We start from the raw sequence: 13,631 nt of genomic DNA on the forward strand, positions 1-13,631 counted from the left end.
AGGCTGACATCAGCAAGATTCTGACAATTTATGAAATCATGTCCCTTTTATGCTAGCATAAATATTAATTTCCAGCTGGCCTTTCTGTATTCCCCAAATTTGCCAATTCTTCAAAAGAGATGGGCAACCTGATCTTAATATAATTTAAATAGGGATTTAAATTATATCACCCAAGGACCAGGGCTTCAATGCCCAATTGTCTTCTGATGTTTCCTAGGGTCAAGTCAAAACACGGTGCAGTTTCACAATTTATCTGCATGCCAGTAAGCATGAACTGGGAGACTGTGCGAGCACAAAGAAGGCTTTGTTTATTTGCACCTCTCTATCTAGTCATTAGAAACCAGCAGAGAAGAAACGAGCAGCTCTGGCACAGATCTAGCTGCAAAATTTTACATTTTTAGAAAAAATTTTTGTGCACCTAAGGTTTTAATTTTGTCCCTACGTTTTTCTGTAGCCCTAGGAAAGGCAGGTGAGCGAACTGAGAGCAGCCCTGAACGCCAGCAAGTCTCCAGCTGTAATTCCGTGCTTCAGTGTGTTCTAGGACAGTTTCAGGCTGATATTGGTAAAACCAACTGTAAGTGTCACAGAGCGCCAGAGCTGGGGGTCTGAGAGGTGCCAACGTGAGGTGATTCTACTCTTATCCCGAAACAGGGCTCTGGTAGAGGGAGAATGAGCGAACCCTCGGCAAAGGGGAGCCGCGTTTTTACCTGTGTGAGGGAGGGCGAGGCGGACGGAGCCTCGCTCCGCAGGGCCCGCATCCGCAGCCCGCGGGAGCGACGGGAGGGCTCCGGGTTTGGACAGTCCCTGGACAGCTCTTCCCTCTAAGGCTCCGGGAGAAGGAGGAGGAGGAGGAGGCGGCAGAGCCCGCCATGGCGAGGGGAGGCTGACGAGTCTCCCGCTCTTCCCAAGCCGCTCCCGCCGCCGAAGGAGCTCCCTGGGGCGGGGAGGGGACGGGCAGCGCCGGGAGGCGGCACCGCTCCCCCCCTGCCCCTCTCCGCCGCCGGCGCGGGCAGTGATGAGGCGGCCGCGGGGAGCGGAGCAGCCGGAGTTTGTTTGCTGCCTGCCCTCGTCTTCCCAGATGCTCTGAGCCGGAGTCTCCTCCTCTCCCCGGGCTCGCACCCGGGCTGGATGCTCCGCTCTCTCCTCGCTTCGCTGCCACAGCCGCCGGCCGCTTCCCGCCGCCCCGCAAGAGATGGAGCCGTCCGCTGCCCCCCTGGACACCACCCCGGACCCTGCCATCGTGCAGCCCCCCGGCGCCAGCCCGCCGGTGCCCCCTCGGGAGCAGCAGCAGCAGGAGCAGCTGCGGATCGGGGAGAGCGGGCAGTTCAGCGAGGGGCTGGAGGACAGAGGTGAGCGCCCGTCCGTCCATCACCCGCCTCCCTGCGCGCTGCCCTCGACCGTCACCTCCCCTCCGTCCCGAGGAGCCTGACACCCACCCCGACAGCCCTGCCGACACCCTCCCTGCAGCACCCTCTCTCCTCGCTCTCCTGGACCCGCACCCTCCTCTTTCCGCCACAGCATCCCTGCCCGCCCCCTCCCCTTCAGCCCTGGCAGCCCCGCACCGGCTCCAGCCCCCCGAGCTGCCCCCTCCAGCCCCGCTCTCCTCCTGGCCCACCGTCCCCGGCTGCCCACCGCTCCCGCACTCACTTCACACCCCCGCGCCGCCCTCGGAGCTTTTCCTCGTTTTAGCTCCCGTGCGAGCGCTTCGCGACAGCTTTGAAGTATTTTTATAAACTCTATTCGTGGCTGTTCCCACCTCGCCCGGAAACTTGCCTGCCTGGCGGGGGAGCGGGTGCCGGCGGCACATGGCTCCACAGGCAGAGCCCAGGCGAAGGGCGCTGGTGGCTCCCGGTGTTCCCGGTGCTCCCGGGAGGGCCGGGCAGGGCCAAAGGTTTCCTCGCCGCTGAGGTTCCCTGCCCGGTCCGCAGCCGCCCCCCCAGCACGGGCACATCGGGGCGTATCTGGGGGGGTCCGCCCCAGCCAGGCTAGGGGCTGAAGTCGGGGCACTGGTCTCACGCCTTGTCTCTCTTCCCCCACCATACATCGCACTTCCACATAACTCGTTTTTTGTTAATTACCTAAATACCTGACCAGGGGTGGAAAGCTGCCTGCTTCCAGACCGTGTTGCGCGTTTATGGCAAACACACCTATTTCGGACATTTGTTCAGGGTGTGTAAGACACTCATGTACCTGCCGCCCACAAAGGCAGCTGCCATTTTAACCCACCCCATTGCCCTGTCCTCCACACCACCTCCAGGCTCCTCTTCCACACAATTTGTCTCCATTTTTTATTTCACGTATAGGCTTCCCTTAGCCTCTCTGTTGCCTTTTTTTTTTTTGCTTTTTCATTTTGCTTTCAGCACCCCAGAGTCCTTTTTGTGTTCTCGGTCTTCATCCACAATCCCTCTACACGTTACCCCCTCTATCTCCCATTCTTTCCCCAGCTTTCCAAATGCCTGTGTCTGCTCACAAATCCTAGACACAAAGTAGAGAAGTAAGAGGGAAGAGCAATCACCACCTTCCTGACGGGTTTCAGTCATGTTGGGGCTGGGGACAGCCCTTAATCAAGGGGTACCCTCACTGTCACCACCAAAGGCAGAGGACAGACATTGTACCTGAGGACAATTTGAGGCTTTGGTTTCTGTTTTAAATAATGGGAGTGAGGAATTTTGATTATAGTTCAAACATGGAAGTTTCATTGCAGAAATTTTTAATTTGTGCCCAGTATGACAGAGAGAAAGTTAAAATCTGTTCCTTTTGGTATTAAGGGTAATTCCATAAAACCAGATTGCCTGTTGTTCCTAAACTATCTCTTTCTATGAGGGAGATGAGACTAAAGCTGCTGATTTTATTTCCTTCTTTGCCTTCATGCTCTTCTTACAGCCCTTGCAGTAGCTTTCTTTTAGCCTTTTCTGTAGTCACTGATTCCATGTACCAGGATAATTCCCAGTCATTGTAGAGGAAAATCTGGTATGCTTTTTGCAGGTTGTCCCTGTTGAAAATGTTAACAGTCTGTCCTTTCAGATTGTACTTTTTCTTACGATTCTTTCCAATGAATCATAGCAGATCCAGTTATAGAGATGATGCTTCCATGTTTGCTAAAAATAAAAACTAACCCTAAATTTTGGAACAAGATATTTGCTCTTCAAGAGCCAGATCCAAAATCAATGATAATGTTGTGTATTGTGTCCCTGAATTAACATTCTTAGATGAACAGGTTTTTTTATTAGCCTTATCTCTTCCACAAATTCTAGCTTGACATTTTAAAATAATCCCTTAGCCAAATAGAAAAGTACTTCTGGTAAGTCAGCATATGGTAAAGAATATCCTAGAATCACTTCACAAATATGCCAAGCTTGTGTTCTGCAACTGTTAGGCAGGTTTTTTCTTCTGATTTTTTTATGGGAAGAAAATCTGTTAATATATGAAGATACTGAAAGACAAAGTAAAAATCCAGTGGATTTAACCAGTTCATCATCTTTTCTATACCTTAAGGATATCCATGTGTTAAATAAATTATTGGCAATAAAATTACTCCGTTTGCTAATTTCAGGGTGGAGGAATTTTATTTGTAGATGCCAGCTCTTTTTTTTTTAGCAATGCAGGTCATACTGAAAGATTATCTTTCAGCCTCCTGTAGATGCTTAAAACTTGCTTTCTTTTGGTCAGTGGAAAAATATGGAGGTTTACCTTGTGAATTGTGTTGTTGTGTGTAAATTAATGAGCTGTCGTTGCTTCTAAATGATTTTCATGCTGTGGGCTTGGTAGTCATGTGAATGAGTCTGTATTTTTCTGTGCCAGCTTTAGGACACTCCTAAGAATTATGTGATCTTTCTCAGGGTGGAAAATTTTAGATAGAGAAAATTTATGTGAATTATTTTAGGAAGGAAGGGATCACATCCCTGACAGCTAGAATATGCCAGCCATTTTGAGAGACAGAGAGAAACACACACACACACACACACACACAGCAGAAGTGGTTCAGTTTTATAAAGATCACAGTCTCTGTCATACTGGACACGTGCTTGACATGTGAATAGTAATCAGAAGTGCTACACTAGCTGTGGGGCTCATTACACATTCCTCCATTTAATTAGGATATTGTTTGATTTTTAAATATCAACCATGTATGTTGGACTTCCCAGGTAACAATGAGCTGTAGCCATGAATTATAGGATGTCTTTAAAGAAAGAAACAGGTGAAGTTATCTGTCATTCTGATATGTGTTTATTTGAGGTTTGAAACATTGGGAATCAAAATTGGCTAAGAAAACCTACTTTGCTTTATGTTCCATCAAATTTTGGGCCATTATTTAAAATTCTTGGTTTGGGGAGCGGACAGGAGGGGTGGAGTCACAAAATGTGAGAAGATGTGTTTTCTCTATGGCTGTGTTAGCAGAAATCTCTCCTATATTTCAAGATGTGTTGTTAAATTACCTCAGACAGCAATCAAACTGTGCATCGTTATATATAGTAGCAGAAGATAGGCCAAACATTAGGGGAAAAAAAATTCTTCACACAAATGAAGGCGAGCATGTGAGAAATAGCTGTGCAGTGCTATCCCTAATAGACTCAAACCTCTCAGAGTTGTCATTTGGCAGTTTTCATGTATTAAACAAACAAAGAATACTCACAATAAGAAACAGATATCATTTCAATATAGGGCCTGGTGCATGCAAGTTTGCAGGTTCTTTTCCATTCGTAAAGGGGGGAGTGCGTAGCACAAAAGTGTGATAATATTTTACGTTTTCTAAGAACATAGTACAAGCATGAAATTCTCAGAGTGGCTTTTTGAACTGCCGTAAAGAAACTCTCTCTGCTTTATTGTAATTGAGGTGTAAAAAGCATGAAGCGTTTTCCCAAGACAGCATGAAGCCCACCAATTATGCTAGGATTAGAACCAGTAATTTTAACAGACTTCAAGTGGCAGGATAAAATCTGATGGCTCAAATTGTTGCCACCCCTGGACAGCCTGCCCCTCTGCTGACACATTGCTGCCCCCAAGGCAGAGATGCCTGATTCAGTTCTGAGTTGATTCCAAAACCATGGCAGTTTTCAGCCAGTATATTAAAGTCAGTTGAAATTAATATCTGTTAAGGTTAATAAACTTGGTTAAACACGGTGTGGATTCAGAAGGACACTGAGAACCTGATCAGGTGTTCCTGCCTTGAAAATGGCTATATCCATCAGAGAGAAAACTGGGGAAGGTGAGGATAATAACAGAGTCCACTGTTACATTTTGATCTGATGCTGAGTTTGCCAGAGCCCTTGTTCTCAACCCTTAGTCCAGCTACAGAAAGTTGTGCTATTAAACCAGTGTCCCAGTTCAGTGCATTCAGTGCAGGCAAATCTGTCTGAAAAGTGCTCATCACGTGAGAGGAACCACCCACATCTTTTGGAGTAATTAATTAAGAAGTTTAAAGCCATCAGGTGTTCTCTCCAGTTAGGCAGATTTGAGCTGGAACATGCTAGTGAAAAAGAGTGTATGTTTTAAATGAGCTGAATACACTAAACATGAAAGGATCAGAAAGGTATATACAGAAGACAAATATCTATAAACTGCATGCATTTTAGAAGTGGCTTATGATTCAGACTGAGAGAATAAAAACCAGAGAATATTGTAAATTTATTTTTAACCTGCATTCTCTGTGATTTAAGATCAGTGGACAAAAGACTTCCACAAATAAAAATCATCAAAGAAAGAGTAAAAGCAACCTCACTCTCTTGTGTTCAACAGACTTCTGCACTGATTGCAGTAAGGACAGAATTAGTTCCTCACTTAGCTCCTGATAGGAATGTGTTCTTACCTCAAATGAAGGACAATACACTTCAAGATGTTTTTTCAGCTGCAGCAGCTTTCATTCTAAGGCTTGCCCGCTTTTACTTCCATGCACAATACGTGCAGTATATCCCTGTGCATCAGGAGGTTATTCCACAGAGACTGGTGAGCACGAGTTTCTCTCCTGTGTTAATTATATTCAGGATCCTGGAGTTCTGATACAAGGTTTGATCTGAATGAGCACAGGACTGAGTCGTTTCTTGTGTAGATGTACAGGTGGAAAACGTTCAGTGGTGTGAATTCCCGTAACTGCCCTACAACTGCAGTGCTCCTTTCAAGTGATTGATATGTGGGTCGTTCTGTGTGAAATCAAAACAGCTTGAGTGTGCTTTTCTTGCTTACTCATGTTTCTGGCGGCCTCAAGTACTCAACCTTAATAATGTGAGCAGGATTTGATTCTGTATTGCTTCTATATGTAATATAGAATGTAAATATATGTAAATATGGGGCTGAACTAACACAGCTGTGTTTTTAAGAGGAGCAATGTATTGTTCATACCCTCTTTGCTTATTGCTTATCAGGTTTACTAGAAAGCAGTACAAGGCTAAAACCTCATGAAGCTCAAAGCTACAGAAAGAAGGCATTGTGGGTTTCCTGGGTCTCCATTATTGTCACACTGGCTCTTGCCGTGGCTGCTTTCAGTGAGTATTGGGAATATTTTAAATCTTCACACCTCTTCCTTTTTGTTTTTCTTTTGGTCTCAGAATTTCTCTCTTTGTGGAAGCTTTCTTATGTTTTTTCTTTGCAGCTGCTAAAGAGATTTCTCTCTGGACTGCCTGTGTCTGCATGTTGCTTATAAATTAGTAAAACTGTTGGCTTTTTTCTGCAGAGTATAGGGCTGTTGAAGGTCGGAGAAAGAAACAGGAGACATTGCTTCCTGCTAGCATTTATGCATGTGGAACTGTTCATTTTAGAGAATAGTGTAAAAAATCATTATGCAGTGGGTTGCTTTTAACCAAAGGGGTCAAATATGACAAGTCTCAATCCACTTGGGGTTTGTAGTGGGAACGTCAAAATAAAGAATAGTGAATTGTAAGGGAGAAATATAAAATTTATCTGTATTACCCTGACAGATACCCTAAGACAACACTAATCTGGAAGAGAAATCCCAATTTCTTTTTTTAGACCAGTGTTTTTCTAAAAGTTTCAAGGCATTTTTTTCTAGTTTGCCTTTACACAAAGAATTTGAGTGGAAAAAACCCAAACCAAACCCATGTGGAAAAAAAATGAAATATATTACTATTATTTCAAAATGGGGAAAAAAAGCAACATTGTGTAAATATGTATTTTAGTTCAATGCCAATTTGTAAAACACAAGCTTTCTATCTTGGTCAATTAAGTAACACATTAAAGACAAAAGGAAGTGTGGAATCTGGAACAAAATCTTTGCAGTGGCACATTCTCTGTTTGAAAGAAGGAAAAATCAGAAGTGACTGAATTTATGTGTTTATATAAACAAAAGGAAAGCTCTGTCTAGGAGACATCAAAGAAGTCTCAAAACATCAATCTCAAGCTTGATAAAGACAGACTTGCATTATTTTTCCTTTTTTTTTCGAAGTCACAGCAGCATGTCTTTTATTATTCTAATCTGCATTGTATGACCTGCTGCTGGAAGTTAGTGTCAGCTCCCAGGAGAGGTTATTAAAATCTGACCAAATGGTCTCTGAAAACTCAACATATATTACTCAGAGCAATTTGTATAGAAACACAGGTACAATAACTTGATTCAAAAATAAGCAAAAAGAGAAGGAACACTCAAAAGCAGAATCTGACACTGTAAAGAATTGTAATGTTAATAAGAGAACTAAACAAGTTTCCATTTTGTTCTGCTTCATGAAAATACAGTAGTCTGTCTTTGCTACTGAAGCAACATAAAAGTAAGTACAGTGTTACAAAATAATTTTGTTACCTACTAACAATATAGTTTTATTGTGAAATGGCTTAATTTTATTTTACATTTTCATTTGTCAGGGTTGCAAGACATAAGTGTAATAGAGATAACTAAAACACTTTCTTTTAAAAGGATCTTTTAAAACATTTTGTAAGATTAGTTAGGGATTTCAGAAATTTCAGAACTTTTCTGAAACCTTTTATTTTTTTATTTTTATTTTCTCCCCCCCCCCTATTTTTGGAACTCTGTTAGTGTTTAGAGAGAAAAAAAACCAGCAAAGAATGTAGTCCCTGCCTGGATATACTGTGGTTGCTTACTCAGCTGGAGGGGATTGGCACTGAACTACTGAAATCAGCTGTTAGTAGTAGACTAATTATAATGTTTTTGGAATGTATCTTTCCCCATGGCAGAAGCTAAATTTATGAAGAATAGAAGAGGAATCAGCTCACAAATATATATTAGATCTGTATGGAATCTCTTAATAGGCAGTTGACAGTTAACTTACATGCCACAAAAGCATTGCCAGGGCTTTTCATGTGTGCAGTATTAAAAATTTTTAATCTTTGAGGAAAATACAGTGACTCTTCTAGAAACACTTTGCTCCCCCGTGCGAATTCAGAAGTTCTGCTCAGTTTGTCACCTCACATTGGCTGCTCTCTTCCTCTGTGCTGTCCTTTTAGCAGTTCCTCTAGCCAGTCCATGAGTTGGGAGTGGTGCCAGGTGACCAGAATATGCTGCCTGTTTGATATAAATGACTAGTTGTCACTTTGGGGTGTCTGACACTGACAATTCTTTGCAAACACCTGCTATTTAAAGCATCCTCTTTCCGTTTCACCTCTTGTCTGTGATGGTGAAGTGTTGGCAATACAGTCCTGATGTTCCATTTCAGTGAAAAATGGGGATCTTTTGCTAATAGCTGGGCTACACTGACTGTATTCTCACTACTCTTTCTGACTCCTCTATAAATTCTCTTCCTGCAAATTTCTGTTTTATCCTCTTACAGGCTTCAAAATTCTTTCCTGCACATGTATCTCATGGTGCTGCTTCTGCAGCACTTAATATAGTAAAGATACTAGGCCAGGGAACTGATGTTATTTGATAAATGCAGTTGAAGAAATGGAGGACATGAGAGGTAAGAAAAATACCAAGGGGAGTGATGCCCATGTGGAAAGTAGGGAAGTGATTCAGGAGCCTGCTTTTCCAACCAAGTGTTTGTAACTAGACTTCCTTTCCCTTTGTTATGGTCTACTCACCTTCCTTCCTTTCAAGACCAGTCTAGTTGCTTCCAACACTATGCTTTTCCATCATTAGAGTAAGTTGGAATGGTTGATCTATGGCAAACAAGGCTTGATATCATAGAATAACAGAATGCTAGGGTTGGAAAAGACCTCTAAGATAATTGAGTCCAACCGTTAACCCAGCACTACCACGTTCATGACTAAACCATGTCCCTGAGTGCCACATTCACACGTTGTTCAAACACTTCCAGAGATGATGATTCCACCACTTCCCTTCGCAGCCTGTTCCAATGCCTGCCCACTCTTTCAGTGAAGAAATTTTTCCTAATATCCAATCTAAACCTCCTCTGGAGCAAATTGCAGCCATTTCCACTCATCGTGTCGCTTGTTAGCTGTGAGAACAGAGCAACCCCCAGCTCACTACAACCTCCTTTCAGTTAGTTGTAGAGAGTGATAACATCCCTATTGCTTTGATGTCTGTGTGTTACTTGCTATTAGAAAGAACCTGTGTACAGTGTATTGTAAGGTGCAAAAATTCAAGCTATGACATACTTATATACACCTCTACAAAACAGGTGTATGGTATGTATTCTCTCTTTATGGCCTGAAACACCAGAATATAGGAGTTTAAACGCTGATATATACATCAAACTGTGTCTGTGCTCTGGATCTGGAAAGCTCAACTAGGCTAGACTGGATATGGAGCAGAAGGAGTGCTTAAGGGAAAGTGAAGTTGTTATCTTTCATTCACTAATACTGAGAAGTAGGACTTGCACCGGCCATGGAATCAGCTTTTCCCCTTAGCTGAAAGAAGAGATCTCTTACTATCAGGTACTTAATAAACTTAACTTTACTACAGAAATGCTGTACTTGTAAAAGACCATTTGGAAGTTTCGGCTGCTGTCTCTAACACAGCTCCTGCACTGTGGTAATCAGTTGGTCTCACTGGCTTTGGGTGCTGTTGGAGGTGCTGTTCTCCAGCACGTAGTTGCATAAGGCTTCAATAAAATCTCTACAGACTTAAATTTGTAAGGTCCTTGAGGTCAGTGGAGCCCTATGGTATTGTCTTTAATGGCTAAAAGTTAGGTGCTCTCAGAATCTTTTGACATTGTGGTTTTGTGCAATACTTTTATGATCAAATGTTAATCTATGCCTGGTGAATAAATTAATTTTGCTCTTCATTTCAATGCTGCCTGAAAAATGCATGCTTGTAGAATTCCCATCAAGAGTGGATTTACATTGTTATAAATATATAGTAATAAACTGAGTCTGAGCAGGATAAAAATTATTGAAATGAATATTAGATTATTCCATAGCACTCCAAGTAAGTACTGGAATAATAATTGTAATATAATTGTTTCTGATTTACAGTAATACAAGAAAAGAATGATAACAAAACATGAACATCTTTCTGATTTGTTTTTTTTTATTTGCAGTTTGTGTCTGTGTAGTATAAGGCTGCAGTGATTTCATAATTACAACTATAACTTTTTTCTGTAGCTGCAGTATTAAAGGTTCTTACTAGCCTAGTTTCAGAATCATAATTGAGAATGAGGAACTATTGCAGGTGGAATGGAACTCTGGTGTTTTGAAACCCATTATTAGTTTCTTGACATTTACGTTACTAAAACATAATTTTGAAGAATATACAAATATAGCTTTTGCTGTTCCAGTGTGGTTTCTGCTCTGCTTTGATAATATTGTCAAAGCAGAGAACAAACCCATTGTCTGCTATTTTTTGTCCTACGCAGACTTGATTCACCGAAAGCAGTATGTTCGTTCATCTTCCTTATTGGATTAGCTAAAATGGTTTCACAGTGAATGGAGTGGTCATATCAATATATCAAAACAATGTACAGGCCAAATTCTGCACTAAAAGCTCTCTTTGTAGTTGGAGAAGATTTAGAATGTGTGCCTTTGTAAATGTGAGCTTTGTCAAGGGCTTGCAGACAGCCCATTCCAGTGTGGTCGGGGCAGGCCCTGCGTGCTGATCATCCCAGGGAGTGGCACTGGGATGCTGGCAAAGTGCTGGGGAAGTAGCAGCAACCCATCTGCATGTTTGCATTAGAGATCACTCCTTTTAGATCACCACAGGCATGTTTAAAGTTTAACTGTATAGAAATAACTGAAAACTCGAGTGCAACAATAGGTCCATGATTTGAGGTCATATCCTGGTAGTCTGGTGCGGTAAGTAAGTGTTGTTATCTTGATAAGGTGAATTGTGTTAATCTGTAGAGTATCTCAGGTGGAAACCTGGTATGCACAGTTCTGTAGGTGGGAGTATTTGCTATTATAGGATTAGCTATTGGGCCACAGGTAAGATATTACAAGTAAATGCAAAAGACACTGTTCTGATTTTGTATACAAAATCATTTGTGTTTCAGAATTAATCGCTAAAAAATTATTTATTAAGGTGAACTTTCACATACTGAGATTAGAGAGGCATTTTGTTTGAAATGTATGGTCCACAGTCTTAAAAATTTCAGGGTAGGTCTTACTTTCAGAGTAAAGCTTCATGCTAATTCAAATTCTAACAGACAGATAAAAATGCCAACAAATTTAGGAAGTGGCTCCAGGTCCACTTTCTTCATTGGAATGACATTGAGTCATAAAGTCTCATTTGGCTTAGCTGTAGGACATGACTGCTGGTTTTCCTCCACTATTATGCTACTCTGGTGCATGCAAATGAAGTTACATGGGACAAATATTGAGCAATCAAAGGTGTCATTCTCTGGATGCTCACATGGGATGTATTGATGTAATCTGTCACTCCTCATCTCAGACATACTGCTCAGATAACTGAGATGGGGAGTGACTATATTAATTTATTGATGAATATATCATTCTCGCTTGAAAAATTAAATATAAGTGGGTTTTCCCTTATGTTTGCACAGTACTTAGTATATCCTGGGCACAGCTGTGAATCATAATAATACTACTAATAAAAAATGTAGGGGAAGGTTCATGGTTCTGAGGCTCTCTAGTTTGGATATTCAATTCAATATTCTTTAAAGGTCACTGAATTTCAGACAAATGATGGGCATTCAGCACTCAGGCCAGGTTTAGAATGTCTCAGCTGGGTACTAAACAGAGCTCTGCAGGATCACTGGCCACATGAAAAGTCTTGGTCTTTGTGTTTTATCTTCCAGGAACTACACAGAATTACATTTCTCACTCCTAAAAACCTGAGAGTTGTTGTTCTCTTTTTTCATTTTTTTTTTCAGTAGAGCAGATTACATTTATTCAGAAAGTTACATTTCAAGTCACAATACCACACAGACACTTAAAAACAAGCAAAGACTAAATACAGAACAGAACTGCTGTGTGGTAGTATGCAGATCCCTCACTTTGCATATTTTTCAGGGCATTTAATTACATCAGTTACAAAAAGACAGATGCTTCAGGGCTGTAGTCTCTCAGAAGCATTAATGAAATATGGAACTTAAATTCCCAAGGTAGAGTTCTGATATTGGTGACACTTGTGCTTCCCTGTCGTCTCCATTATAGCTGCGCCACTAGAGTCAAAAATAGAGTTTGGTCCTAACCATGTTACACGCAAGATCTAAAGGACAAAAATTCCATTTTCTAGGCAACACTGGCAGAAGATAGCCTTTTGTATAGGTCAGTCTGTACTTAATAACAGGAAAATGCAATTTTCATTCACTGAAAATGAAATAAGAGGCCAGTAAAGGCCTGCCTAATTTTTTTTTCAGGCACACAAAACTTCAAGTGACTTTCTTGGGAGGAGAAAATAACATATGGATGTCAAGTTCAAGACTGATAGCTGCTGAACAGAAGTGTAGGTCTATAATCTGCAATGCTTCACACTTCATGAAATCTTTTCCTTAACTGGCAGGAAAAATGATGGTAGAAGTCTGTGAAATCTAGAACAGGCTATACAATGGTTTAATGTATTTGAACAGTAAACAATTAAAAAATTGTTGTTGCGGCGGAAGTTTATTAAAACAGCTGGGTTTGTGTTTAAGTGCTAGCCTTTAAAACACGACCTGTTGTATTTTTGCACTAAGCAATTGCAATTTAATCATTCCTTATGCTAAGTATTTATTCCTTTCTCATGAGAGAAGATCATCCCAAAGAGATTTGAAATTAAACCAGGATACTGATATTTAGGGAAAACTAGCACTGCAACATCATTACATGAAGAATGAGAAATATGCAAGTATGTTAAATCTAGGCTATTTAATGTAATAATCACAATCACAATTCTTTCACTTGTTTTATTTTTCCTTTCCGAGATTTTGTTGGGCTTTATTTTGTGTGCAAGAGTTTGAAATAAGTCTGTGCAATATCTAGGCCAGGAAGAACAGTAACATTCTTGAGATGGATTAACATCTGTGTTATGCTGCATAATTTATACCATATATATAATGTACATATTCTAATATATATAATATTTATTTTATAGCAGGAGGTTTTAGACGCTTGAAATTGGGTCTTCAGCTTTGCCATCAGGTCTCTGCCAGGATTCTATTACAGTCAACTCTGTGTTTGATGGTTCAGAGGTTCCAACTATGAGAGTACAGTTGAGTAACAAAGTGTGATGTACAAATAAGTAAGCTAAATAACTGGGTATTGTTAAATAATTGGAGGGATGTCACGGATCCTACTCATATCCCTGAGAGAATTATACTGTGCCATTAGAG

General features: G+C 41.4%; 1 protein-coding gene across 1 annotated transcript in view; it reads left to right on the forward strand.

Moving 5' to 3' along the window:
• The first annotated feature begins 759 nt into the window (after positions 1-759).
• Positions 760-13,631, forward strand: part of TMEM163 (transmembrane protein 163) — a 94,386-nt gene continuing 81,514 nt past the window's right edge. The window contains exons 1-2 of the mRNA XM_027695923.1: positions 760-1,349; positions 6,360-6,479. Of these exons, the coding sequence (XP_027551724.1) occupies positions 1,193-1,349; positions 6,360-6,479 (277 nt within the window). The 5' untranslated portion in view covers positions 760-1,192. The remainder of the gene's footprint in view (positions 1,350-6,359; positions 6,480-13,631) is intronic.

The sequence above is a fragment of the Neopelma chrysocephalum genome, unplaced genomic scaffold, assembly GCF_003984885.1.
Source record: "Neopelma chrysocephalum unplaced genomic scaffold, ASM398488v2 Primary Assembly neopelma1_103b, whole genome shotgun sequence".
Lineage (NCBI taxonomy): Eukaryota > Metazoa > Chordata > Aves > Passeriformes > Pipridae > Neopelma > Neopelma chrysocephalum.